The sequence below is a fragment of the Sceloporus undulatus genome, chromosome 1, assembly GCF_019175285.1.
Source record: "Sceloporus undulatus isolate JIND9_A2432 ecotype Alabama chromosome 1, SceUnd_v1.1, whole genome shotgun sequence".
NCBI classification, from domain to species: domain Eukaryota; kingdom Metazoa; phylum Chordata; class Lepidosauria; order Squamata; family Phrynosomatidae; genus Sceloporus; species Sceloporus undulatus.
Window position 1 is genome coordinate 123758034 of NC_056522.1, and position 25124 is coordinate 123783157.

General features: G+C 37.0%; 1 protein-coding gene across 1 annotated transcript; it reads left to right on the forward strand.

Moving 5' to 3' along the window:
• Positions 1-1647: 1647 nt before the first annotated feature.
• LCA5 (lebercilin LCA5) lies at positions 1648-23821 on the forward strand. Its single transcript, XM_042445722.1, is given in 10 exon segments — positions 1648-1953; positions 5231-5321; positions 10704-11090; positions 12778-13307; positions 16409-16546; positions 17874-17970; positions 18440-18588; positions 20124-20259; positions 20849-21473; positions 21475-23821. Coding segments are annotated over 8 exon segments (2025 nt in total). The 5' UTR covers positions 1648-1953; positions 5231-5321; positions 10704-10894; the 3' UTR covers positions 21629-23821.
• Positions 23822-25124: the final 1303 nt, after the last annotated feature.

Below are 25124 nucleotides of genomic sequence, written 5' to 3' on the forward strand. Positions count from 1 at the left end.
GCACTCTTCATTTTCACTGTCGTGTTATTAAAAATTCAGCCCCTCGCTAGTACTGTATACTGTACTGCTTCTCCTGGCAGCTTAATATTTTCTCCCAGAAACTTGCCATTTGGTTAGGTAGGTTAGTCACATATGCTGCCAGCATCCAGCTTTTGTGGTTAGAAGTCACTGTGTTTTTGAAGGGAGCAAGATATAAACCTGTTACTGAGATTAAAAAGGGGAGAAATGTGATAGAATTGGGGTCTTGTGGCTGATAAAAAACTAATGAAAAAGGCTGGGAAACTAGAAAAATTCTTATTTCTACTCTCCATCCAACATTGTCAAAAACAAATGTAATTTTTCTTCACAATAGTATATTGTTCCTAGCTGCTGTTTAATCCTGTTATTTACTGTAAATTTTGAAATCTGTTCTATTTCAAGTACCCATAGTTTTTTCGTTTATGTCCCACGTTTCTTTCAGCATGGAACAGACCCAAGGTGGCTTACAAATTACTAAAACAAAATAAAGTTACAAACCTGATTAATAAACTAGCTTACTCTTTTATTGGATTAATATGTGGCAGCTGTTTCAGGGTCTGTTTTCACTGATGAAGGCAGAATATAGGTGTTTTTCTTATAGATTAAAAAAAATGCTGATGGGAGTTTCTTGCATTGTAAATATTACTTTGGGTCAGAAAGCAAATGGCCAGGCCCCTTTAAATCAAGCACATCTTAAGATAAGGTCATGCACATATTTTACCTTCAGACCATATAGTCTAATAATTCATGGCCACTTGGAGTCATTCATTTTAGCACTTCTCCTCACAAGATGGTACTGAAGTTTTATGTTATCTCCACATAAACATTAGATGGCAAGAACTGTTCAAGAGTGGAGGAATCTCCTTCTTTGGTGGTCTTGAATCAGAGACAGCCTGGTGTGGTGGTTTCAGTGCTGGACTATGTCTCTGAAGACCAGTATTAGTAGTAGCAGTAGGTAAGAAATAAGTATTATTATATGTATAATTCCCAGCCTTGATCCATGGGGAGAAGTGGGTAAGAAACTATTATTATTGTTACTGTTATTGTTATTATTATTTTCTTAATTTCAACATCTCACACACAGAGAGCAGGGTTAAAACCTGCCTGACACCCACGTCCACATTTTGTGCCTCTAAAACCTAACTGCCACAAAAGCTGGCTAGTCCCTTCCACCTTTAAGCCTCCCTGAAACCTCTCCCTTCCCTTGGACTCAAACTCAGAGCCAGCCAAGAAGACTCTTGCTCCAGGTGCGATCAAAATGGAGGGAAGCCTGTGCCTCGCCAGAACTCCAACTCCCACAATTCCCAGCGAACCTCGAAGCGCCGCGGGAGCTGTAGCCCCGAAGTAGAACGCCACTCATCAACAACTATAAGGCGGCGACGAGGAGGACCCGCCCCTTTCCTTATATGAAAGCTTTGCCCCGCCTTCGGAATCCCGGCGGCCAATGGGAGGAGCCCACCGGGCGGCCTCTTAGCCAATGGGTGCAACAACAAAAGAATCCCTAGTTGTCGAGGCGCACGTGCCCAGGAAGGGGGTTTCCGGCGAGGGTTGGGCCAAGGGGAGGCAGCCAATGGGAGAGATTTGGGGCGACTCCGCCTCCTCGTCCTCGTCCTGTTGGTCCCGCCCTCCGCCTACACTTCCTTCTCCGCCCCGTTACCCTGGAGGCGGCTGTAAATAATGTCCTCCGACGCGGCGCCGGCTGCAGTGGCCAGATCGAGGAGCCTTTAAGCCGTTGGTCTGGCGCGAGGGAGGTCAGTTAGTCGGGCCCCAGTCTGACATTGGACGCTGATGCAGCAGCAGCAGCTGCTGCTGCTCCTGAGGCTCCTCTCCCTTCTGCTGCTGGGTTGATGGCCAGAGGGGAGTCACCCTGCAGCCTCCTCTCTATCCTGGGGCTTCTCCTGCTCCTCCTTGTTGGTGGTGTGGCTCCATGCAGTTGTAAGGCTACTGGAACAGTGACTTTTGTTGTTATTGTTGTGTGCTTCAGGGCCAGTCTAATTTCCCCCCCTCTTTATAGTTTGTATTTTATAGTTCCATATTCTCTCTCTCTCTCTATATATATATATATATATATAATAAATATTTATATTATATATATATATGTATATCTAGAGAGAAAGACATTGTATTTATATTTTATATACGTACATCTATATATAGATAGATATAATATTTCTATTTAGATATTATAAGGATATATTTAGATATAAATTATAAATATATATTTATATTATATTTATTTACATTATATTTATATTTAGATATTATAAAGATATTTTTATATATATATATATATAAGTTAGACATTATAAATATTTGCATTTATATTATATTTATTTATAATATATGTATTTATGTTATATTTATATTTAGATATTGTAAAAATATAGAGAGAGAGAAAGAGAGAGAGAGAAATATTTATATTTATATAGAGAGAGAGACATTATAAACATTATATTATATTAATATTATATTTATTTTATATTAATATTATATATATATATATACACACAATTATATGTATATATTAAACATATATTTAGATATAAATATATATTTAGATATAATATATATATATAGACATTATCCATATTTATATTATATTTATTTATATTATATATATATATTATATTTGTATTTTATATATATAATATAAATATGTATATAGTATACATATATATTTAGATATTATAAATATATATATTGACATTATAAATATTTATATTTATATTATTTTATTATATTTATTTATATTAATATATTATATTTATATATTATAAATATATATTTATATTATTTTTATATTTTATATTTTATTCTATTTGGTTTTTTAAATTTTCCTTTCATTTCCAACATAATTAAAACACTTTTAAAAACAACAACATTCATTTCATTAATCTAACGAAACATGCTTGACAAATGACATAACAAACTAAATCAAACAAAAACACAGTGACTTGAAAGTACTTACAGATTGCAATTTCTCTCTTTTTTACATGTTTCATTTTAAATTTTCTCTCATCAGAATAGTAATAATAATAATAATAGTAATAATAAAATGTATTTATACCCCTCTCTCTAAGCAGATCGAAGTGGCTAACAATAATAAAACCAAATTGAAATACAGTAAAACATCCTAGCCCACAAGAATGTTCTTCGTGACATCTGTACTTATACTTTAATTATAGTTATTATTTTTGTTGATTTGTTTTTAAACTTAAATAAATTCTTCATATTTTCTCCGAATTGCCTTACTATTCAAAACAAAAAATTATAATCATCACATATTATGTCTTATATAAAGTCAACCTTAAGTATATTATATCGGATCAGTTTTATTACATTCTCAGAGTCCAAGAGCTGCATTTACACTTCAGAAATAATTCAGCTTTAATGGCCCTGACTCAGTGCTGTGGAATCCTGGGATTTGTAGTTTGTTGTGGCACCAAAGCTATCTAACAGAGAAGGCTAAATGTCTCCTAAAACTGCAAAGCCCAGAATCACTCAGCAGTGACTCACTGCACCACCTTTCCTCTCTCTTAAGCCTTTGGGCCAGGCATATTTATTGTAGCATCGTCTTAAACTCTTACTCAGATATAAGGTGAAGACAAATGCATGGGTGGAGTAGTAAATATCTGAAAAATGTCTCTGGTATTTCCAGCTATTGATCTCCACCAAGGTGGGCAAGCTTTGTTGTGCCCTCAGGTCAACTCCATCTTACGCAAGCTCCTTCATAGGGCTTTCTTGGCAAGGTTTTCCCACGTTTGTCACTGCCTTCCTCGAAGACTGAGGGAATGTGACTTGCTCAAAGTCACCCAGGAGGTTTCCACTGCTGAGTGGGGATTTGAACCCTGGTCTCTTACAGTCCTGGTCCAACACTCAAAACTAGTGTAACACACTGGCACAGCTACACCTTATATACTCAGCTACAGGTCGAGGGTGGTTTGGGGGCCAAAATTGTGGTATGACCCATGGATATGTCAAGGAGAAAGTTTAAGGGCATGTAACAAAGCATCTGAAGGAGGAAGCAAGGGAAAGCAATGTCTAAGAACTTACAAAACTTACTACCAGTATTTGTTCTCACACTAAATGATTGATGGATGAGAGAGTAGAGGAGGGTCCAGGGGTTCCAGGACAGATAATATCCTTGCCTTTCACCAGAGGATGGTTCCTTTTTTATATGAGTTAAAGTACACGACTTTGACCTACTCAGGTTTTTGGATCACTTTTTGTGACTAAAACTTCTAGACTTCTACATGAGTATATACAGTAGATTCTCTTAATACTACTATACTCTCTTCACTTCTGTGTTCGTCTTGGACATACCTCAAAAACAGAAATGCCATGAAGTGTATCTCTTGGATTTCATTGCTTCTTTATGTTTGCCACGTGCACCTTTTATGTGACTTTTGTTTGCATATAGCCATAGCACCTAAACACAACACTTCATGCATTTAGTTTTTAATGTCACAGCTCTGTTTCTTGTGACCCATTATTTAATGGGATACATGACTTGCATGTAGCTGATGAAGATAAAGAGCCTTTGAAGTATTTATGAAATCCAATCTTTAATTATGAAAGCTTTTCGCACCATGATAACATGGTCACATGCATATTTAACACATCCCCGCTGTCTTCTATAGTGCTTACTCTCTAGTAAATATGTTTTGGATGCACAGCTGAAATCTGTTCGTTTTTGGCTGCCTCAAGAGGATTGGCCATTTTTACTATGCTGTGAAGGGTTGTTTGTATTTCTTGAGAAGCAGCTGTGACAAAAAAAATGCTTTCTGATGATAAGATAAAATTTATGTGGCCTTTACAATATTCTTAGTGTTTTCACTCCCTGCCGCACCACTGTAAAACAAATAGGTGAGGAAATAATTATTTTTTCACTCTTAATGTGGAAGTCAGGTAAAAAGCTTAAAACAGTGCTGTTTGTGTCTCAGGCTTTATCTTCATTTTCACTGGCTGTACAGATGGATTAGGGCAATGGTACTCAGATTTTTTACCCTTGTGACACCCTTTACATCTACATGACGACATTGCCCCCCACCCCACCCCCCCGCTTGACATGATATAGGAATAAAAATATTTGCATATTCATGTATGTTTATATTTTAACAGTTTATAAGAAAATAACATCATTCAAATTAAAACTGTGCAGCTATTCCATCTTTCCCTCTCTAATTTGTTTTTGTTTTTTTTGTTTTTCTAGTAAGAAAGCAGCATAAAAAAAGAGGAAACAGGAAGATTATGTTTGTTCCCTGCCACTTGTCAAAATTGTTTTTTCACTCTTAACGTGGAAGGTAAAAAGCTTAAAAGTAACGCTGTTCAGGGCTCAGGCTTTGCCTATGGATCAGGTAGGGCTATGTGTGTATGTGCCTTAAAGCCATCTGTTGACTTATGGTGACCCCATGAATTTCTTTACATTTGCATAGGCAAGGAATACTCACAGGTGGTTTTGCCAGTTCCTTTATATGAAATGCCTACAGCATTTGTTCGCTGTCTCCCAACCAAATACTACCTAGGGCTGACCCTGCTTAGCTTCCAAAGTCACTGAAGTGCCTTTAGGGTATTTAGGCAATGAAGCAGGGACATTGCACAATAAAAGCCTTCTGTGGAAGCAGCCTGAGTAAATTCAGGACCCTTTCACACTGTACAGTTATAGTTCTGTATTCCATTTTAAGTGCCATGACTGTATCCTGGGCAATTCTTTTTGGGTAGTTTTGGGGAGGTAGCAGATTCATGTGGTGGAGAATTATGACTCCCTAAACCGCAGTTCCTATTTTTTTATTTATTTGTCACTTTCTCAGTTAACACTAAATTTTTATATTCAGAATTTTTTAGCTTTTGGCAACCAGATATTTCATCATTGAAAAGCCCATGCTGTGACACCTAGGCTATGATCTTAAACAGATTTGTTAAGGAGGAGGTTGCATTAAACACAGTGAGACCTACATCTGATTTGAGTAAACGTGTGATGTGAATTTGAGCATTTTGATATTGCTGTTTCATTTTCTGAGGGAAATGGTTGCCTGTGTTGTTGGCTATAATGCTGTGCCTTGTAAATGTCAATAAATTAACAATTTTATTGTAATGTGTTCAGTTGCCAAGCATTAACAAGTATGTGTATCTTATATATGTAGCAGTTTGTCATATTCTGAGGTTTCTTATGTGGAGCTGGGGAACTGAAAACCCACTGAGATAAGTTCAGTTAATATTGTAGTTCATGGTACCTCTTTTAAGAGTATAATCTTTTGGTTCAGTTAAAAAAAAAAATTCTGTAACTTACCCCTTACACTGAGCCTGCAGAGTATAGTGGGTTGAGCGTTGGACTTTGACTCTGGAGACCAGGGTTTGAATACCCACTTAACCATGGAAATCCACAGGGTGACCTTGGGCACACACTCTCAGCCCCAGGAAACCCTTTGATAGAGTTGTCATTGGTTGGAAGCTACTTGAAGGCACACAAAAACAACTTACACTAGTTTTATTAAAAGCATGATCCTCACTCCTCCACCCCCTGCATCACATCATCTTCGTAGGTCCTCTGAGGTTAGTTGAAATAATTACAGTGTTGGTAGTGGCCAGTTCACAAGGAAGTATCGAAATAGCATATACTTGTATGTGTGTAGTCTATTTAGTCAGTTCACATGTGTTTCAAACCTGAAATACATGTAACTAGAAGCAACATAGTGAATATGTGTGTATACACACACACCTTATCTTAAGATTGCAATCTTGAATGTACTGTACTTGGGAGAAAGTAAGACCCACTGAATATAATGTAGGCTTGCTCTTTAACAGGATGGGCAAAGTGCAGGCCACAGGTTACATGCAGCCCTTTGAGCCCCAAAGAGCAGGCCCTGACACACACACACACCTCGGCCTCCAATCTTACTCCCTAATGTTTTTGTGTTGATTTTGAGATGATTTTTCTTCTCAAAATCAAACAGAAGTTCCCAAAGCCAGCTGCAAAAGTGCTGGTCTGTTTCAGAGATTCCCAAACTTTGGTTGTCCAGGAATTTTGGACTTCAACTCCCAGAAGCCTGGGAGTTGATCTCCAAAACACCTGGAAGACCAACATTTGGGAATCACTGGTCTACTTCCTCCACTCCTAAAAAATAATTTAAAAAACTACCCACAAATAACCTCCAAGCCCCACTTTTAAAAAAGGCAAAAATCTGCAGAATGGCATCACTTCCAGCTAACTGAAACATGATGGTGCAGCCTGCCAAAAACATACAACTTAATTATTCCTTTTGTAGTCCCACATTTAAAAAATGGGTGACATATTAACAGAAAGAGCCATTCACCCGTTTTTATTAACCAGCACTGAGTGGTCTTTCTTCTATCATTCAGAGGAATGAAATCTTTCTGCTTTTGTCACTATCATTCATGTGTGAATTGCAGTGTTATATTGTGAATCCTAAAATAGAATGTTACACTGATTTTTAACATAAAAAGGGGAAAGGAAGGGGAAAGGGAAAGACAGATTTATTTTTATTTTGGCATGAGCTGTTTTGGCTATTAGTCCACTTCTTCAGAATGAAACTAAAACCTTAAGTTATTAACCATATTTCTACCATTGTGGGAGTGGTAGAGAATGTAAAAGGGTCCAGAAAGTTTTTTAGGTTAATCTTTCTTCTAACCAGATATGGTTGACATAGTAGACTTAAGCTTTGATTTGTCAGCCTCACTGAATTTAATTGGGATCACTTCAAGGTGAGGAAATAAAACTGCAAGTGATCATCTTTTGCATCTTGGGATGCACTTCCCTAAATGAAAGATTTTGAGCCCTGCATGAAATCGTGTAGATGTGAAATATGCATTGAAAAATGAAACCCATGAGAAAAGCTAGAGATGTAAGTTATATAGTGCTGAAGAAAGCCTTTCATGAGTTACTGTAACTATATTGTATTGCTGTTACTGCCATAGGTTTAATTTCAGTTTCTGCCTATTACTTGCAAGGAAATCTGTAAATGACTGGAATTTTGAACAATGCTGTTGAAAGTGCCAAGGAAACATAGATAACCTTGAGGATTTAACTTGCATGTGCTGAAATTAAAATGACTTCATAATTAAATGAAAGTATGCCATGATAGTTAAAGGCAATGGACCAAGAAGTTTCTTAATTATAAAAGTCCTTATACTTGCTGAAGTAACTCAAATTTCAAAGCAATTCATTAGCCTTTAAAATGAACACTGATTCTTTAGGCTGATGAAATTACTTTGCAAGTTGGCAGGGTACCAAGCTGGGTAAAACCTGCCAGACAATATACTTGATTTCGTATAGGGGAAAAATGCATTTTTAATTTATAAATTCCAAAAATCTTTTTGAGAACTTAAAAAGATTCTTAAGAAGCTCTTACGGTGGTTGAACATTTACACCAGCAGATCTGCCTTATAATGCCACCATAATTTAACAACACCATATATTTTGTGGTCTCATGCTGTTGAGGCTTGGATGTCATCCTCTTATTTGGTTTTTCTGTCATGTTTCTGTCATGTTTGGGAGGCTAAAAAAATAACCCCTGAAATTGCCTCTTGTAAGGCTCAATACACGTTTGGCATAAGATGGCACACATCCCTGGAAGTGAATTGAACAATAGTACTTAAGGATCAAGAATTAATTTAGTGTGACTGACCAATGAGTAACAGGGAGTAAGAGGAATGAAAATGTGAATAAAAACTCTCCTTTTACCAATCAGTCAAAATCAGTTTCTTTAGAAGGCTACCTGCAGTTTCGGATAAGGGCACATTTCAGATAACCCATTAAAATAATTAAAGTGTTGGAATACTTTTTTCTGGAAGAAATCCAGAACCTCTGGGGCTTGGGTAGACAGTGTGATACCCTCCAAATAGTTTGGACAGCAACTTTGGTCAGTGCCAGCTGGAATGTCTAGTATATTCTGGCAGTCGAAATCTCAAATACTTGGCAGGCAATATGTTGCCTACTATTCCTCTGAAGGATGTCATTCAGATGACTATCGGAGCATATAACAAGAGATCATAAAATGTAGAACAGTGCAGAGACCCTCTTCCCTTATAATAAAATTTGAGATTACCCACAGGACATTCAGGACATAAAATAACATAGAAATTACTCTTTCTATAAATTAAAGTACTGTCTATGCTGACTAGATCGTTACTGCTTTTCCAAGGTTTCCATCAGGAGCCTACTTGGAAAATACACTCTTACACACTGAATTTGTAATTAACAACATTTTCTAAAAGTTGTAATGTTATCCATTACCTTAGGTGGCTATTAATAAGGATTAGATAAAGTTAAAATGAGGACACGTCTTGTGGCAGCTTTTATCCATAATAGATATATGAACCTAGGAGGAATGAACTGGCAAAATACCTCTGAGTATTCCTTACCTAAGAAAACCCTATGACATTCATAGTGTCACCATAAGTCAACAGGTGACTTGAAGGCACATACGCCAATATATTTCAAGATGGTTTGGGCTGGGAATTAATTGGGACATGCCCAACACTTCCAAGCCCTGTTTTTTTGACATTTTGGTTAAGGGAAATACTATTTTCTCTTCTCCTTGGTCTGATCTCATAAGGCAGTTTTTGTTGTTGTTAAATTTGTCATTGTACTAAAAATATTAAACAAAATAGCAGCTTTCCATAGCTTTAAATACAGTGGACCCTTGTTATACGCTGGGCTATGGTTCCACGATCCCCCGTGGATGACATAGCAAAATGGTGTTCCTTATAAAAAATGGAAAATCAAGGTTTAATATTTGAAATTTATACTTTTTTTTAACATTTTCAAACCGTGGATGCTTGAATCCGTGTATAAAAAAATCTGTGTATAAGAAGGACCAACTGTATTAGCTTACTTGAAACTTAAGGGTCTGTCGCTATTTTGAAATTAAACATCATTTTTTATAATACAATGTGTGTCAAATGTATTGATTCATATGTTTCATTTTGTTGTTGTTATTTGCGACCAAGTCAGCTTTGATCTAATAGTAGTGTTATGAATTAGAGATCTCTGTGAGCCAGAGTCATCAGTAGTCCTACTCAGGTCTTGCAAACCCAGGGTTGATTCAGTTCTTTTCTTGGATTAACTCATCTGTGATATGGTCCTCTTTTTCTACTGCCTTCCACTTTACCAAGCATTATTGTTTTTTCCAGTAGGTCATTTGATATCATGATATATTCAAGGTATGATAGATTCAACTTAGTCAACTTGCTTGCTACTGAGAGTTCGAGCTTGATATGCTGTGGTCATTTATTTGTCCTTTTCACAGTCCATGGTATCTGCTGAACTCTCCTTTACCACCACATTTCATATAGATTGATTTCCCTCAGTCACTTTCGAATCTATTTTTATTGAACATAACAAATACTAAACATATTGCGATTGAATTTGCACTGTTTTTCCAGTGATGCAATGCACTACCACAGACATTTTGAAAAATATTTTCCTTTAAGAAGATTTCACTGTTGTGTTCCTAATAATACCAAATAATATGCATGTTGAACAGCAGCTTTTAATTAATGAGCTGTGTTCCCCAGAATGACTAACACATGCAAACTTACTTAAGTAGAGGCTTATTTAAACATCAGATGCCAGATTTATTAGGTACCATCCTCTTTTAACAGTGCTTTTTATAGTTTTATGGTTTTAGTGAAACACTAATCCTATTTTTTGTTTCTGAATTCAGATAGAAACAAACATTATGAGCAACAGCTGCAAATTGCCAAAGCGAAAACCAGCAATTCTTCTTCAGAATATAGGTGAATGATGAAATGTTCAGCAGTCAGCAGTTCTCTAGCAGTAACTGCACAAGCCACCCCCTGAAAAAAAAATGAATATTCTTTGAGGAAAAGGCCTTGAGCATTATTTTTATTTACAATGGGGGAGAGAGGAAAAAGTCCAGATGCTGAACACGACCAGAAATCAGACAGCGATAAAAGCAGTAATTCGTATTATTCTGATGATGATTCATCTTGTGCCTCTGATCACTCGCCAGCCGTTAGCACCCAGTCTGCAAACACTGGAAGAAAAAATAATAAAGCAGAAAACTTGAAAAGCCTTGCACATTACCAAGGTAAGTGGCTGAAAACATAACTAAAACTTAGCACAGGAAAGTAAAGTCAGTTTCACTGAAACTATGGCTAAGATGAACTAGGATGTACAATATGGCATAAAATCTAGATAACTGTTTTAAAATAAGTAATTATATATATATATATATATATATATATATATATATATATATATATAATTTGCTCAGGCAAAGGAATATTTCTTATTTCCATACAAGTTCTCCCTTTCCATGCAAAATGCTTGAAGTCTACTTTTAATTTGGCTGTGAAGTGCTACAATAAGTCACATTTAATCTGTATAGTTTATGGCCTACCTGCATTAAAAGAATTGTAGCAATTGGTATTATATAAGGAGAAGTGTTTTCCTGAACCTCCAAATCCGCTGACTTGAGATCTGAGGGCTTGAAAATCCACAGAGGGGCGACCACCATTAATGTTAATGGGCGTGGTCCCCGCGTGCATACACTCCATTCAAGCCTATGGGGCCTGAAAATGGGGCGTGTTTTGGGGAGTGGGGGGGGGGGGGGGTTGGAACGGATCCCCCACAAGTTCCAAGGGCCAACTGTATTGCAATTAAATAAAATATTTGGGCCCACAAAGCACATGGTGGAGGAAATCTGTGCCACTTGAAGCAGTTTGTAATAGAGAGGAGGCAGAAATTGCCTAAAGTGTCAGCTTTGTGGGGGATGCGGAAACCCATCAGTCATTTCCCACTATTTTCATGATTCTGTTTTGTCTCTCCTTTTCTTTCCTACAAAGCTGCTGTTAACCCCACATGTGTAGATAGGGAGGTGGATCTAATGTAGATTCTGTCAACTTGGGGGGGGGGATTGATCAGAGAAATTATATTGGGAGAAAGGTTTCAGTACCTCTCCTGCAGTGCCTGTGATGTGTGTGAATTCTTGTCTCCCTGTGGCTGGTTGTAAGCTTTGAAAAGGACAGCTGAGAGAACCACTCAGGTTTTCTCCCTGGCTCAATTAGTTATTCAGCTCTGCTGGAATTTTATTCTTCTGAATACCATTTTAATTATTAGGAACCAGCTGATGATGAAAGAAATCTTTTGCATTTGTATTTATTTGCTGCAAAGCTGGTATATGGTGCAATAAGGCCCATCTGAGAGAAGCAAGCATGGTGTGGTGGATTGAGCATTGGACTACAAACCTGGAGACCAGGGTTTTGAGTCTCTGCTCCACCATAGAAACCCACTGGGTGACTTTGGGTGAGTCACACACTCTCAGCTCCAGAAAACCACATGATAGGTTCACCTTAGATTGCTGCAAGTTGGAAAATGACTTGAAGGCAAACAACAACAAGGTCTAGCTGAACTTAGGTATGCTTTAGTTATTTAGCTACCCAGTTGAAGTAGCTGATGTGATGACTACTGTCTTGGCAGCTAAGGTCTGCTGAGTTTATACTGCCTGTAACACTTCTCAAAAAGACTTGCAAAAGATAAAGAGACAGAAAGTTTATGAAACTGAGTTTGTCCTCCAATGATAGTATATCTGAATTTCTCTGGAAATAGGTTTAAGAAGACATCCCGTGCAAGATCCTAATGTTATTTACTAAGGTAGGGTAAGAGAAATTCTTGTGCACTAGCATAGAGAAGACTTGATCCTATTTAACTGAGGCATGTAGTGGGGGCATGCTAATTTTCACTGTTAACACCAGCGCTGTTTTGTTTTGCTGTAGCTACCAAACAGATTGCCTCTAAATATGCACCCAGCAAAAGAGGGAATCGCTGGGGTTTTCGTTCCCAGAGCCTGAACAGGGACTCTCCCGCCAAAGATATTGGTCTTGTTACCAAACGCGTGCTTTCTGCCAGGTTACTGAAAATTAACGAGCTTCGAAATGAATTGACGGAACTGCATGTCAAACTCGATGAGCTGCAGAAAGAAAATAGGGCACTCAGACGGCTTCAGTACAGACATGAGAAAGCTCTCCATAAGTTTGAAGACACAGAGAACGAAATCTCTCAGCTCCTGGCCCGGCATAATGATGAGATGAGAATACTGCGGGAGCGCTTAAGGAAATCACAAGAAAGGGAGCAGGCAACCGAGAGGAAACTGAGGACTACAGAGGAAGAGCTATACAAGGTCAAAGGTAGCTTACAAAAACTGAGGAGGCTTGCAGAAGACCGGCATCTCCCAGAACGGGATGAGCTGTCAAAGAAGTTAGCTTTAGCAGAAAACAGACTAGATGACAATGAAAAGAGAATTAAGGTGAGGAGACATTAAGAATTGTCATTTTTAATATAAATAGTTTTTTAAAAAATTATGCTGTGCCACTATTATATGAATATTGAAGATGTCATTGACAAGTTAAAACATTCAAAATATGACTGTATAATATGGCTGTAGCAAATGCTAATTTCAAAATAAAAAATGCTAATTTCAAAAATAAAAACCTGTTTAACCTAATACCTGTACTAGGGTCCCCAGGGAAAATGCCCATGGACATTTTCTGTGGTGTCTACTGGACTCACTGTCTTCCTGAGGGTTTTTTTTTTAATGTGAACTTTCTTTTTTTAGTTAAAAATAATATTTTGGAAGCTGGCATTTTATTTATGGATTGATTGAATGAACAATGTATTAATTAATTACTGAAATATTAGTTAAAATAATAATTGATAAACTGAAGCACATCCCTCCAGAGCTATCTTTATTTCCAAGCATGCCTCCAGGCTCCACGTAAGTCCCAGAGGCATTAATAGAAAATAAAAAATGTTGAATGACTGCATTTGTTTTCAAGTGTATCCAGTTATCATGGTGTTTTCTTGGCAAAATTTGTTCAGAGGAGGTTTGCCATTGCTTTGAGGGCACCTGAGTGGGGATTGCTTGTATGTAGTTGTGCATTTGTGAATGTGTATTTCATCACCAATTTGCTTTTTATAAAATAGCAGTTTTGTTGTGCTTCAAGAGGGCAAATGTAGTGATAAAGTGTTAGGGGTCAGACCCTACCTCTGCATTGCTTTCCATTTCTTTACTAGCTTACTTATCTCTAAGCTGCCTCATGTTGTCATCTCTAAATGTGTGTTAAATCAGTGCTTCTTAAGCTATTACATGTGAGTGACTAGCACTTTTCCCCCATTGTGTCAGGGACCAGTGCTATATTTCTGCCTGTTGGCTACAGGTGTTTGTTCATTTCTTGATATGAGCTGGATGCCTCATTGTTCAACTTCTTTTTCACAATACCTCTTAAGTACTTAATACAGTAATTACAGCCTGTATTCTTATAATAAACCTAACAGTGACTTTGTATATATAATTCTTATTTCCTTGTTTTGTGTAAAGAAAAGTACATTTTCTACTTTTATTTGTATTTTATTTACTTGGTTTTGTTAAACATCTGGTAAGTAGCTTCTAAGCCTTCATAATTTAATTTGCTTATTCCCAACATACATCCAATTTTTCCCATTTCTTTTTGAATTGTTGAGCTGTTTTTGCATTGACTATCAAAGCTTGTAATAGTTTTCCTTTAAATTGTTACATTTTGTAAACTTTAAATTGTGCTTCCATTTTTCCCCAACTAGCTATAGGGACTTGTTTTCCCAGATTTTGCATCCATTTTATCATAATTTCTCTGATGGTTTCTTCTTTTAATTCAGTATTAGTAGTAGATTGTACATTTTTGTTATCAATTTCTTTTCATCTTGTATTATAATTTTTTCTAATTCTTTAGATTCTTAAACTTTTCTAAAATTTGATGATAGAACAACCAGTTTATTTCTATACCTTCCTCTAGCATTTCTTCCTTTGTTTTTAAACTAGGATATTTTTGTATCTGAGCCAGTCTCCTTTGTACAAATTGTCTTTAAAAAAAAAAAGCTTTGTCGAAGTCCATCTCGGGATCTTCCAAGTTCCTATATTTTGCCCAGATCTTATACAATGATCATCTTATTAAAGGTTTATTAAACTCTTTATCTATTTTTATTTGTCATAGCATAGATAGACATGCCAACCTTCCTCTAGATCAGATGTTTTGGACTTCATCTCCCAGATTTCCCAAGTGTTGACCAAACTGGTTGGGGCTTCTGGGCACTGAAATCCAAAAACCTGGAGGACCGGAGATTGGGATCCAGTCCTTTAACCAAATAAACGCACTGGCACTGTAATATAACCATAGATTTGGCATGCCTAATCCACCTTTTCCCTATGGTCTTGTAACACCTGTATTTTTATCCTAGGTCTTTTATCAAACCATATAAAATCCCTTAGATATCTTGTCCATTCCTTAAACGGTTGTTCGTTCATTATGATTGGTAGGGTCTGAAATAGGAATAACCTTTTGGGCATTTTCTTTCTGAACATTTCTCAATTTTCTTTTAATTTTGTTATAGTTCATAAAAAACATTAAATTCCTTAACACGTAACCTCATGTGCTTTTATGTAAGCATGACTAAGTCTCATGGAATCCCATGGGTCATAGAAATAAATTTGTGAACTAGGTTTGTAATAGATTTGTTCAATAATTTTGTTTGGTGATAGATTTTTTCAATTTTTTTTTTAATTCTTGATCACTTTCCCCTTCTCATATAGTGTATTAGGAGCTAAAATCTGGAGGAGGGCAGGAGTAGAACTGCAGAAAATGAGCATTCACAGCGCCTAGTAATGAGAAAGTAAAAAGTAGTTCTTATTGATAGAGGATGGAGAGCCCTTTGGAACACCAAAAGTGGCATTGCAGAGGCATGGTGAATTGGCAAAAAAACTACATCCCCACTTCCAGGCACTTACACTAGTTCAGAGCTGTTTCCATTCATGTATATTCTCCTTCCATGTTAAAAAGGACACTTTTATTCTAACCCTTAATTCTTGAAGGAAAGGGATAAGCTGTCCTTTGAAGTCACAATATTAGTCATAATAATAGGTTTTCATTAAGCAGCTTTATGATAGTTTTATGGATACATGGCAGGTGATTGTTTTTCGGTTTTATTGTTAAAAATTTCCTTTTCTTTGATCTATGTTGTTGTGAGTAAGCTGCATCAAATTTGCTTTTGCCATAGAAAAGGGGAACACAAATGTCCAAACAAATGAGGTAAACCATGTTTCTCTATGCTTTTGCTACTGTTAAGTAGTCCAAGGACGGATCTCCTGTGAAATAGAATAGAAGCAGTCCTGTGCACCTCCATCTTCCCACTTCAATGTAGAGTTGGAAGCAAGAGTGCATTCCAGTGGGCCCACAGCCAAAATAAATCAAGGGCTTCAGCCAAACTTTGGGACTGGGGAGAAGGCAAAGTTCCTCAAGTATTCTTTCAATTATGTCTGTTTCTTACCACATTTTGTGTTTACCAAAAAAGATATTTCCGATATATGTTGAACTGTAGGACCTGGAGAAGAACCTTGACCTTAGTAACAGTAGTTTCCAGAGACAATTACATTCTGAGAAAAAGAAATTATATGACACTCAGGAAGAAAATAAAGTTCTTCAAGAGGAAGTCCAACGGCTAAATCAGAAATTAAAGGTAAAAACTGGAAATTCCTGGTATCCATTAATGGACGTAAACAACATAAAATTAGATGTTATTAGCAGAGTAAGTTGCTATACATGACTCATTGGTTTTCATTTAAAATACTTTGGCTTCTTTACAATTGCCTGTATGGATATGGAGGTGACAAATGAGCCTGCTGTCATGCAATTTGTTGTGTGGTACAAGCATCTTCTAGAACAGAGATGGTTTACAGGTGACCCATGAGTAATATGGTGAATTTTGTCATCTTCCCCCCCCCCCCCCCTATTTATTCTAACCTGTTACTGGTATCTCACCAGCAACAAGGTGCATGGAGGATGTGCATGATGGTCAAAGCACCTTGGCTTTTTCTTCTATGGTCTTTCTGCAGTACACCCATTCCAGAGTTGGGAACATAATGCTCATCTAGATGTTGAAGTGGAGCTCATGTGTGCCCATGTTAGAATAACAAAATGATGAAGGCTAATGGGAATTGTATCCCAACAACATCTAGTATATCATGCAGGTCCCATATCTGCTCTCCTCTGAGCAAAATTCAGATGTATTTCTAGGACTGACGGAGAGAGCATGGTAAGGAGGAGTTGATCTGTTAAGATGATTGAAAGAGGCAAGGCATGCCTCTTTACATTGCCTTGTTTACACAAGAGGCATCATGGTAAGGATCTCACCTCCTCAATCTTAAGAAGTTAACCTTTACTGATTTGAGATGAAGAATGACATATAAAACTACTTATTTTCCTCACATATTCATTAGTATGGAATGCAGATACATAATTCCTCTGACTGAAAAAATGTGATAAAAGAACGTACAGTAATTAAGTCTGGGCCAAATAGTCTCCCACTTTTTCAAAGAAGTCAAATGGAAATACTTTCTATAGGGAGGGTGGGCTTCCCATGAAGATGAGATGGCTAAGAGTTTCTTCAATTGTTTTTTTCATTTAGAAAACCTACCCTTTTCATAGTAAGCCCATCACTGCCTGAAAGTGCTTTGTTGCTCTATCCCTAAAGATTGCATTAATCTTCCCAGAGGTGTTTTCACACTCCAATAGTGGTGAAAGTCTGAGCCAAATACTTTAGTCTGATGTCCACAAAAAGAATATAGAATAGTTACATCGAACCCTGCATTAAAATGTTGCCCATTTATTTGCTCTTTTGTGCTTAAACCTTTGGGGGAGCTCTGGAAAGCAAGCCTATAACAATTTTTGTAGAAATCAAACAAGTACACGGTTCCTTGAAAATCCTTAGCATTGTATAAGGCAGAGAAAAATGTTTTTGCTTAGACCTTTGACAGATTTTTTTCACATTCTCCAACTTTTTTAAGGAGAAGGAGAAAGAACTTGATGCAAAAAATATATATGCCAACCGACTGTTAAAGTCTTCACCCAAAAAAGATGCTGATACCACACCAAATAAAAAAGGTAATCATTTTCTGAAGGTTTCTAAGTACAACTCAAGGAAAGGTTTACTTTAAATCAGTCAATAATGATCAGTGTGTTCTGCAGTTTTGGAATTTTGATCTGACAGTTTGCCCTTTGAGTGTTCTTTCTTTCTTTCTTTCTTTGTATAAAAATTATAATCTGAAGTTGTAAATTTGAAAATTCAAGCAAACGTACATGTAGCCATATCAAAGAAGAATGAGATGTTGGTGGCATAGTATTGAATGAGGTATATTGTTATACAGTATTAGAGAAATTTTGAATTTTAAATATTTCTTTGAATAGGGAACAAGAAATATCCTCAAAAGATTTGTAACTGTTATCTGTGTGATTCCAGATTACAATAAACATTTCCTAAATAGGGGCAATGGGTTTCTAAGTATGTTTAAGTTATTTAAATGAAGAAAGAAGTGACCTTCATAAAGTGACATGAGTATATTATGTATTACAGTTGTTAAGAAGAACAATAAAAGAGAAGTACGGGTAACAAAGGGAGTGCAAACTAGTGGCTACTTCTCCCCAGTAGATTTTCCTTTGCCCCCAGACTTCATTACTGATGAAATACCAGAGGAAAAGGAAGATGATACACATCTTAAAATGGTGAGTTTTGCCTGCATTTAAAAATCATTTCTTTGAGAATAAAGGCATGTTCTTAAAGAGTAAGCTGTGTTGTCCTTTGTTTTATGGATGAGGGCAGCCACGGACGAGAGGTCCAGGCCAGTATGAACTGGTTACTAAAAAGTACTAAATACCTTTCTGGCATGAGGTTATTTATTTATTTATTGTGTGTGTGTGTGTGTGTGTTTGGTTTTGTCTAAATTATTTGGGAATAGGGTTTACTCTATATACATGTATAAGTCTATAAATGTAGGCCAAAAACTAAGTTGACTTATCCATAGGTCAGTGTAGGTACTTTAACTCTCATTTTTTAAAAAAGGAAGCATCCTCTGGTGAAAGGCAAGAATGTAATATGTCTTTGCAGCACTGCCTCTTTCTATTTTTTCATCCATCCAGTCTTTAGTGTGAGCACAAACTCTTATGTCTACTGGAATTTTGTAAGTTATTTGGCATTGTTTCCCTTTGCTTCATCCTTTATACCCTTTATTACACTCCCCTAAGTTGTACCCTTGAGTTTTCCACAGATCATATTGAAATCCATAATTTTCGCCCCCAAATCTGCCCTTGACTTATATATGAGGTTGACTTAAAGTTGGGTATATACAGTAATTTGCTTAAAGCTGGCTAAATTATGGCATGAATATTAGTCAGGGGGTGAGGACATCAGTCACACTAACAGTATTTATTTGAATGGTAGGATAAGGTCTGGGCTCCTCTTTGTGGGGAAACATCCTAGAATTCATAGTCTTTTCTTTTTTCTTTTTAAACTAATTGTGGCCAGACGTGCTAGCTACAATTTTGAAAATTCTATGGGTCAGATCTAGACAAATGCACACAGAAAGACTATCCTACCCATCTGTCCCTTCAGCTCCTTCCAAAAAGCCTTTCACACAGGTTGGAAAGCCCCATTGAATAGTGTATGCTATGAGCCGGGGTAAGGACAAATCCAGAAGAAGGACTGGGGCAGAAGCATATTTCTTGAAAAGGAAGAGAGACTACTAGGGTTGCCAGAGTGAAAAGTGGAGAAGGCTTTTGTACGTTTAAACAGTCCAGTGGAAGAGGGGATTTTAGCAGGTGTTGTTTGCTTTGCAGCCAGGTAAGAAACAACACCCGCTGAAATTCCCTTGTCTACACAACCATTAAAGTTTCAAGGGCTCTCCCTAGTTTTCTCTCTGGTAAACCTAAACCTTTCTCACACAGGTATCTGGACTCCATTTAGGACGGCATTTCCCAGCTCTGATTTTAACTATGATCTCACCTGGATTTAGCTGATCTAACACTGAAATGGATGGGAAGCTTGCTCTGGGTTTCACGTGGGTTGAACACAGTCTGTTTCCCTGTCTCTTTTCATCTGTGATGTTGATTTCCACTTGTTTGAGAACCAGTATTACCATAATTTGATGTCACAGATTTAGTTAGATAAGTTTAATATAATTTCCTTGAACTAAATTTTTATAGCATAGCTTTATTCAAATCCATTTTTAAAATCCTTCCATACTATATTTGACTTCCATAAGGAACAGACAATTAAAAAAGATTGGAATGAACAAGCAGAAGATTTTCAGCAAGAATGGATCAAAGAAAGAGAGGAGAGACACAAAAGTGATCAAGAACTACAGGCTTTAGAAGAAAGAGCCAAGAAACTGAGAGATGGTAAAAAAAATTCATTTAATTTCACACTATCAAGTGAGAACATCATAAAGTTTCAAAAGAGTCAGGATATCAAACTCACACATTAAATAGTTTGCACTAATAATAAACATGTATCTTTTTCTCCAAATATATTAAAATCCATGATTCTTGCAGTTATTATCATTTGTACTTTTTTCCTCAGATTATAAAAATGAGGTTTTATATTTTATTTACAGAAGAAGAAGAAAAAATCTAACATTCAACCATCATTTTATTTTCTCATTAAACAATTTTCCTTTGAGACATCACCTGTTCCATAGTGCACATAAAACTCCTCCCTAAAGCTCCTATTTCCAGAGCTCACTCCCAAAGCTGCTTGGCAACCTCTGTAGGAGCTATTTGCTCCCAAATTTCAGTGGAAATCTGTAATCTCACCAGATCATGCAACTGAATTTTGGCACTGGCTTGTTTTTGCTTTAGTTTGATGGGACAGATACAAAAATAGGTCAGGGGTTCCTTGTGGTTTGCAGGCCTCACTTTGCCTCCATAGAAAATTGGGGGGAGGGAGTAGAAAATATGTAGCTTATATTGTTGTTTGTTTATCAAACAGAATGGGAAAAAGAAGAATCAGAGAGAAAGAAGAAAGAAATCAACCTTGATCTGGAAAAAGAAGAAAAGGCAAAGATGGAAACAGAAATATTTAATCTAGAAAATGGAACACGGAGTAGTGAAAGAGCAGAAGAGGAAAGACGAAAGGAAATTCTGCTTGCTAAGATGTATGAAATTGACCGAGAAACCCAAACCAATATGAAGGTCACTTCTAAAGAATACACCACAAATCCAATAGCTATATCTTCCTCCTTGGAAAAAAATAAGAAACCATACCAATTTTCTGAGACAACAGAGAAATTATTCAATGGTTTTCCAGAATATGACCACCATAGTATGGTTACAAAAGGAGAAAGCCAGAGACAGCAGAATGCAGAAACCAGATACAGTGATTTGGCATTTGGTAGCTACGTACCTTCTTTTGGGAAAGTGTCAGGGAGACCAAGTTCACTTAATCTGAAAAGTGACTTCCTAGATGAACTCCCCAAAGAAAATTTAGGCCTTGATATGAAGAAGGAAAGAAAGTCTAATTTAATGGAGCAGCTCTTTGGAAACAGTGCCAATATGATCGTTTCACCGAAGAAAAATGATCTAGAACCTTTCTGGCAAAACAGTGGCACAGACAGTGGCAAAAGCAAAAGATGATTGTGATTTTTTTTTCTTTGTTGAAGGAAAGAGCTTTAATCCCAAAAGACACCAACATCAGCATGCAGCAAGTAGACCAGCAGTTATGGCTATTGATGATTTAGAAGATGAAATTGAGGAGTTACTGTTGCAATGATTACAATCTGTGAAACTCCAGATGTTTAAAGAGTCTGTGTATTTAATATGCTATTTATAGTTTTACAAGCCTTTCAGATGTTATAAGCATGAAATGACTGACATATGTGCAGGAGGCTTAGAATAGGTAACCTAAAGAGTGGAGTTCTTTATCTGGTGTCCTAAGCGATTAAAAGTGCTGACAGTTACAGGTATAACAAGGTTTGCAGTTATGTTTCTCCATAACTTCATTCTGTAAATGGAACTGTTTCCTCCTCTACTTTGAAGCAATATTTTTCTCTACATATATTTTTCATCAGTCACTTTGATAGGAATTGGAGTTCTTCAATAGGACACCATTACTGTTTTATTTTACCACAAAAGGAAATACCCAAATATCCTTTGGCAGGGTGAGATTCTCCAGCACTGTTCTTGAAATGGTTTCTTGTGTGACCCTCTGAAAGCTGTTGGACTGTAGCTCCTATCAACCCTAGTCAGCACAGACCATGGGGAGAGATTATAGAAGCTGGAGTTCAGAGATGTTTGGAGGGCCACAAATTATTCACCCTTTTCATGACAAAACATCTTAATGATGCTTTGAGACCAAGTCCTCTGTCCCCTTCACTAGCAGGGTAGGGTACCAGGGTGCCTTTGTGTGCAAATAGAAACATGACTGCAGGGGGGAGGGGGACTGGCCGCCTTCTTTTTATCAGTATGTTGATCTATTTTTGCATAGTAATCCTAATTTCTTTCTTGGGAAAATCAGTACAGCAGCAATTTCAGTTGTTAGTAGACATAGATATGAACACTCCTCTTGGCAAAAGAAATACAAAACTGTATACAGGAAACAGAATTCTGTATGTAGGGAGGGTCTGGATCATTTCATAATCTGTTATCTGTTGGAATGTTTTTCGTGTCCATTTTAAATCTTCAGGTCAGAAGCTTTAAGCTTTTGCAGATGTAGGCCAAAAATACCATCTTGCAAATAACTGATAGTAATATTTAGCAAGTGTCTTGGTACAGAAACCTAGCCTAAACCAGAGCTTCTTGACCCAAAAGACGTCCTTGCACATCTGATGCAAATATAAAGAGTTAACATGATGTCTTGTAAGATAAAGCAAAGGATTTTATGATTGAGAAGAAAATAGCATTTCTTTAAAAAGAATTATTTTAGGATAATTGTTATAGTGACTGTAGTCTGTTACCACCTGTACTGATTCAAAAATATATTTATTATGTAATGTTAATTTGTTTTTATAACTTTATATTTTGTGTAAATGTTCTATCTGGAACAGTGCTTGTGGTTTTTTTTTAACAAAATGATTTCTATTACAATATTTCTGTGATTGGCTTGTGTTTAATATATTTGATTCATGTGTTTGTACCATCCTTGTGATTCACTAAGATGTCTTACCCACTTGATTCGAAGGGCTTAGCATGAGGTTACATGATAACTTGACCTCATAGCCATCCCATGAGATTAGGCTTAAACTCTGAACACTCTTATCTGCTATATGGGGGGGCCTCCTGTATGTTTCTGTCTCTGACAACTTTGATTCTGCTCACAAGGCCATGCTTCTCTCCAGTCATGTGTCCTTTGCCACAAGTATAAGATATCACCAAGGAGGGGACAGATGGAGCCATGCCATTGTCCACCATACCCTAGCTCTCAACAAATGTTGACCACTGAAGCAGATTTCCACAGTTTTTCTTCTTTTTTTAATGACACATTTTTTTGGGGGGGAGGGGAGTCATTTGAAGATAAAAGCTGCCAAAGAGCTTTGAACATAGTTATGAACTTCATTTTTTGTCAAACCAAATACATAGCCTCCCATTTAAATTATTTCTTTAAAACAGTAATATGATTTGGTACATCATATCACATCTGTGCAGAAACAATCATCCCCTTAGTATTATGGTCAGTTGATTACTGGCACGTTGCTAGGATGCACACACTAGATGTGATTAACAGTACATGCAGTTTGTATAAGAGAGCTATTGCAATTTGTAGTGTGTCAGTGTAGGTCATATGTGAACATTTGCTTTAAAAGACACAAATTTTCTCTGGGTTATTTTTTAAAACATACCTATTTTTGTATCTTATTTTATTCCAGTTGTTAGTAGACAATCTGAAGTTCCTTGCCCATTAAACTCCAAGCTATACTTAGACACTTCATTAGGTCTTGTATCTTTCCCAACTTAATTAAAGAGAAAGCTAACATCATTTCATTTGTGTCAAGATCTGTTGTGTTCCTTCTAGTCATTTCTGACTTATGGCAACCCTAAGGTAAGGCTATGATGGGTTGGGGTTTTTACAGGTTCCTTTAGAATGGGTTTGCCATTGCCATCCTCTTAGGCTGAGAGAATGTGACCCACCCAAGATCACCCAGTGGGTTCCATGGCCAAGCAGGGATTTGAACCCTGGTCTCGACTGTCCTAGTCCAACCACTACACCACACTAGCTCTGTTGTAATGATTAGAGTTTGTGAAACTCCAGATGTTTAAAGAGTCTGTGTATTTAATATGCTATTTATAGTTTTACAAGCTTTTCAGATGTTATAAGCATGAAGTGACTGACATATGTGCAGGAGGCTTAGAATAGGTAGCTTGATGAGCGATTCTGTAATGTTTACAGACTTCATGATAGTTCTACTGCTCCCACTCAGACTAGATGTGCTTGTAAACAGTTATGTAAACTGTGGGGAGATGGCATTGTGCTGTGCATGCTCTTGACTGCTCCTCCTGCAAACAAAGTTTACTAATTGGTCCTTTTCACACTACACAGTTAGGGCATAATGATTCTGTGATCATGTAGTGGCTTGAGTGTTGGACTACAACATTAGAGACCAGGGTTTGATTCCCTCCTCTGCCAGGAAACTTACTGGGCAACTTTAGGCAAGTCACATACTCTCAGCCTCAGGGAAAGGCAATGGCAAACTTCTGAACAAATCTTGCCAAGAAAACCCCATGACTTGAAGGCACAAAAAAGCAACAGATGGTACTACTACCACCCAAGCCCTGCTGCAAGCTGCACTCCTTTTCAAAATGGTTTTGGATTTGTTCTAGGGGCTGGGTTGTTTTTGTTTGTTTATTGCATTTAAACAATGAAAGTTCACTTCTGATTTTTTTTAAGCCCAAAAATAACATTTTTTTTCATTCACCACAACTGCACATCTTACTTCAGGAAATAATCACTACTCCTGAAGGCTTCTGGAAGAATTAATTCTCGTACTCTTGACCAACTTTTTTAATTTTCTTGTCAGGGGGGATCTAAAGAGAGTCTGAGGACTGCAAAAACTGGAAGAGGGCATAGAGTAAATGAACCTATCCAGCGACTGATGTGTATTATTGCTGTGTTCAGACAAGCTGTGGATTTAAGGTCTGCAGTTTGTTCACCTACTCTCACTTGCAAGGGGAACTCCCAGGCAGCTTACACGTCTAAAAGTTCGGGCTTAGTGTTGCATGTTTATACTATTAACTATTGGGCGAGTCCTATTTTTAACAACAATTATTGGAAC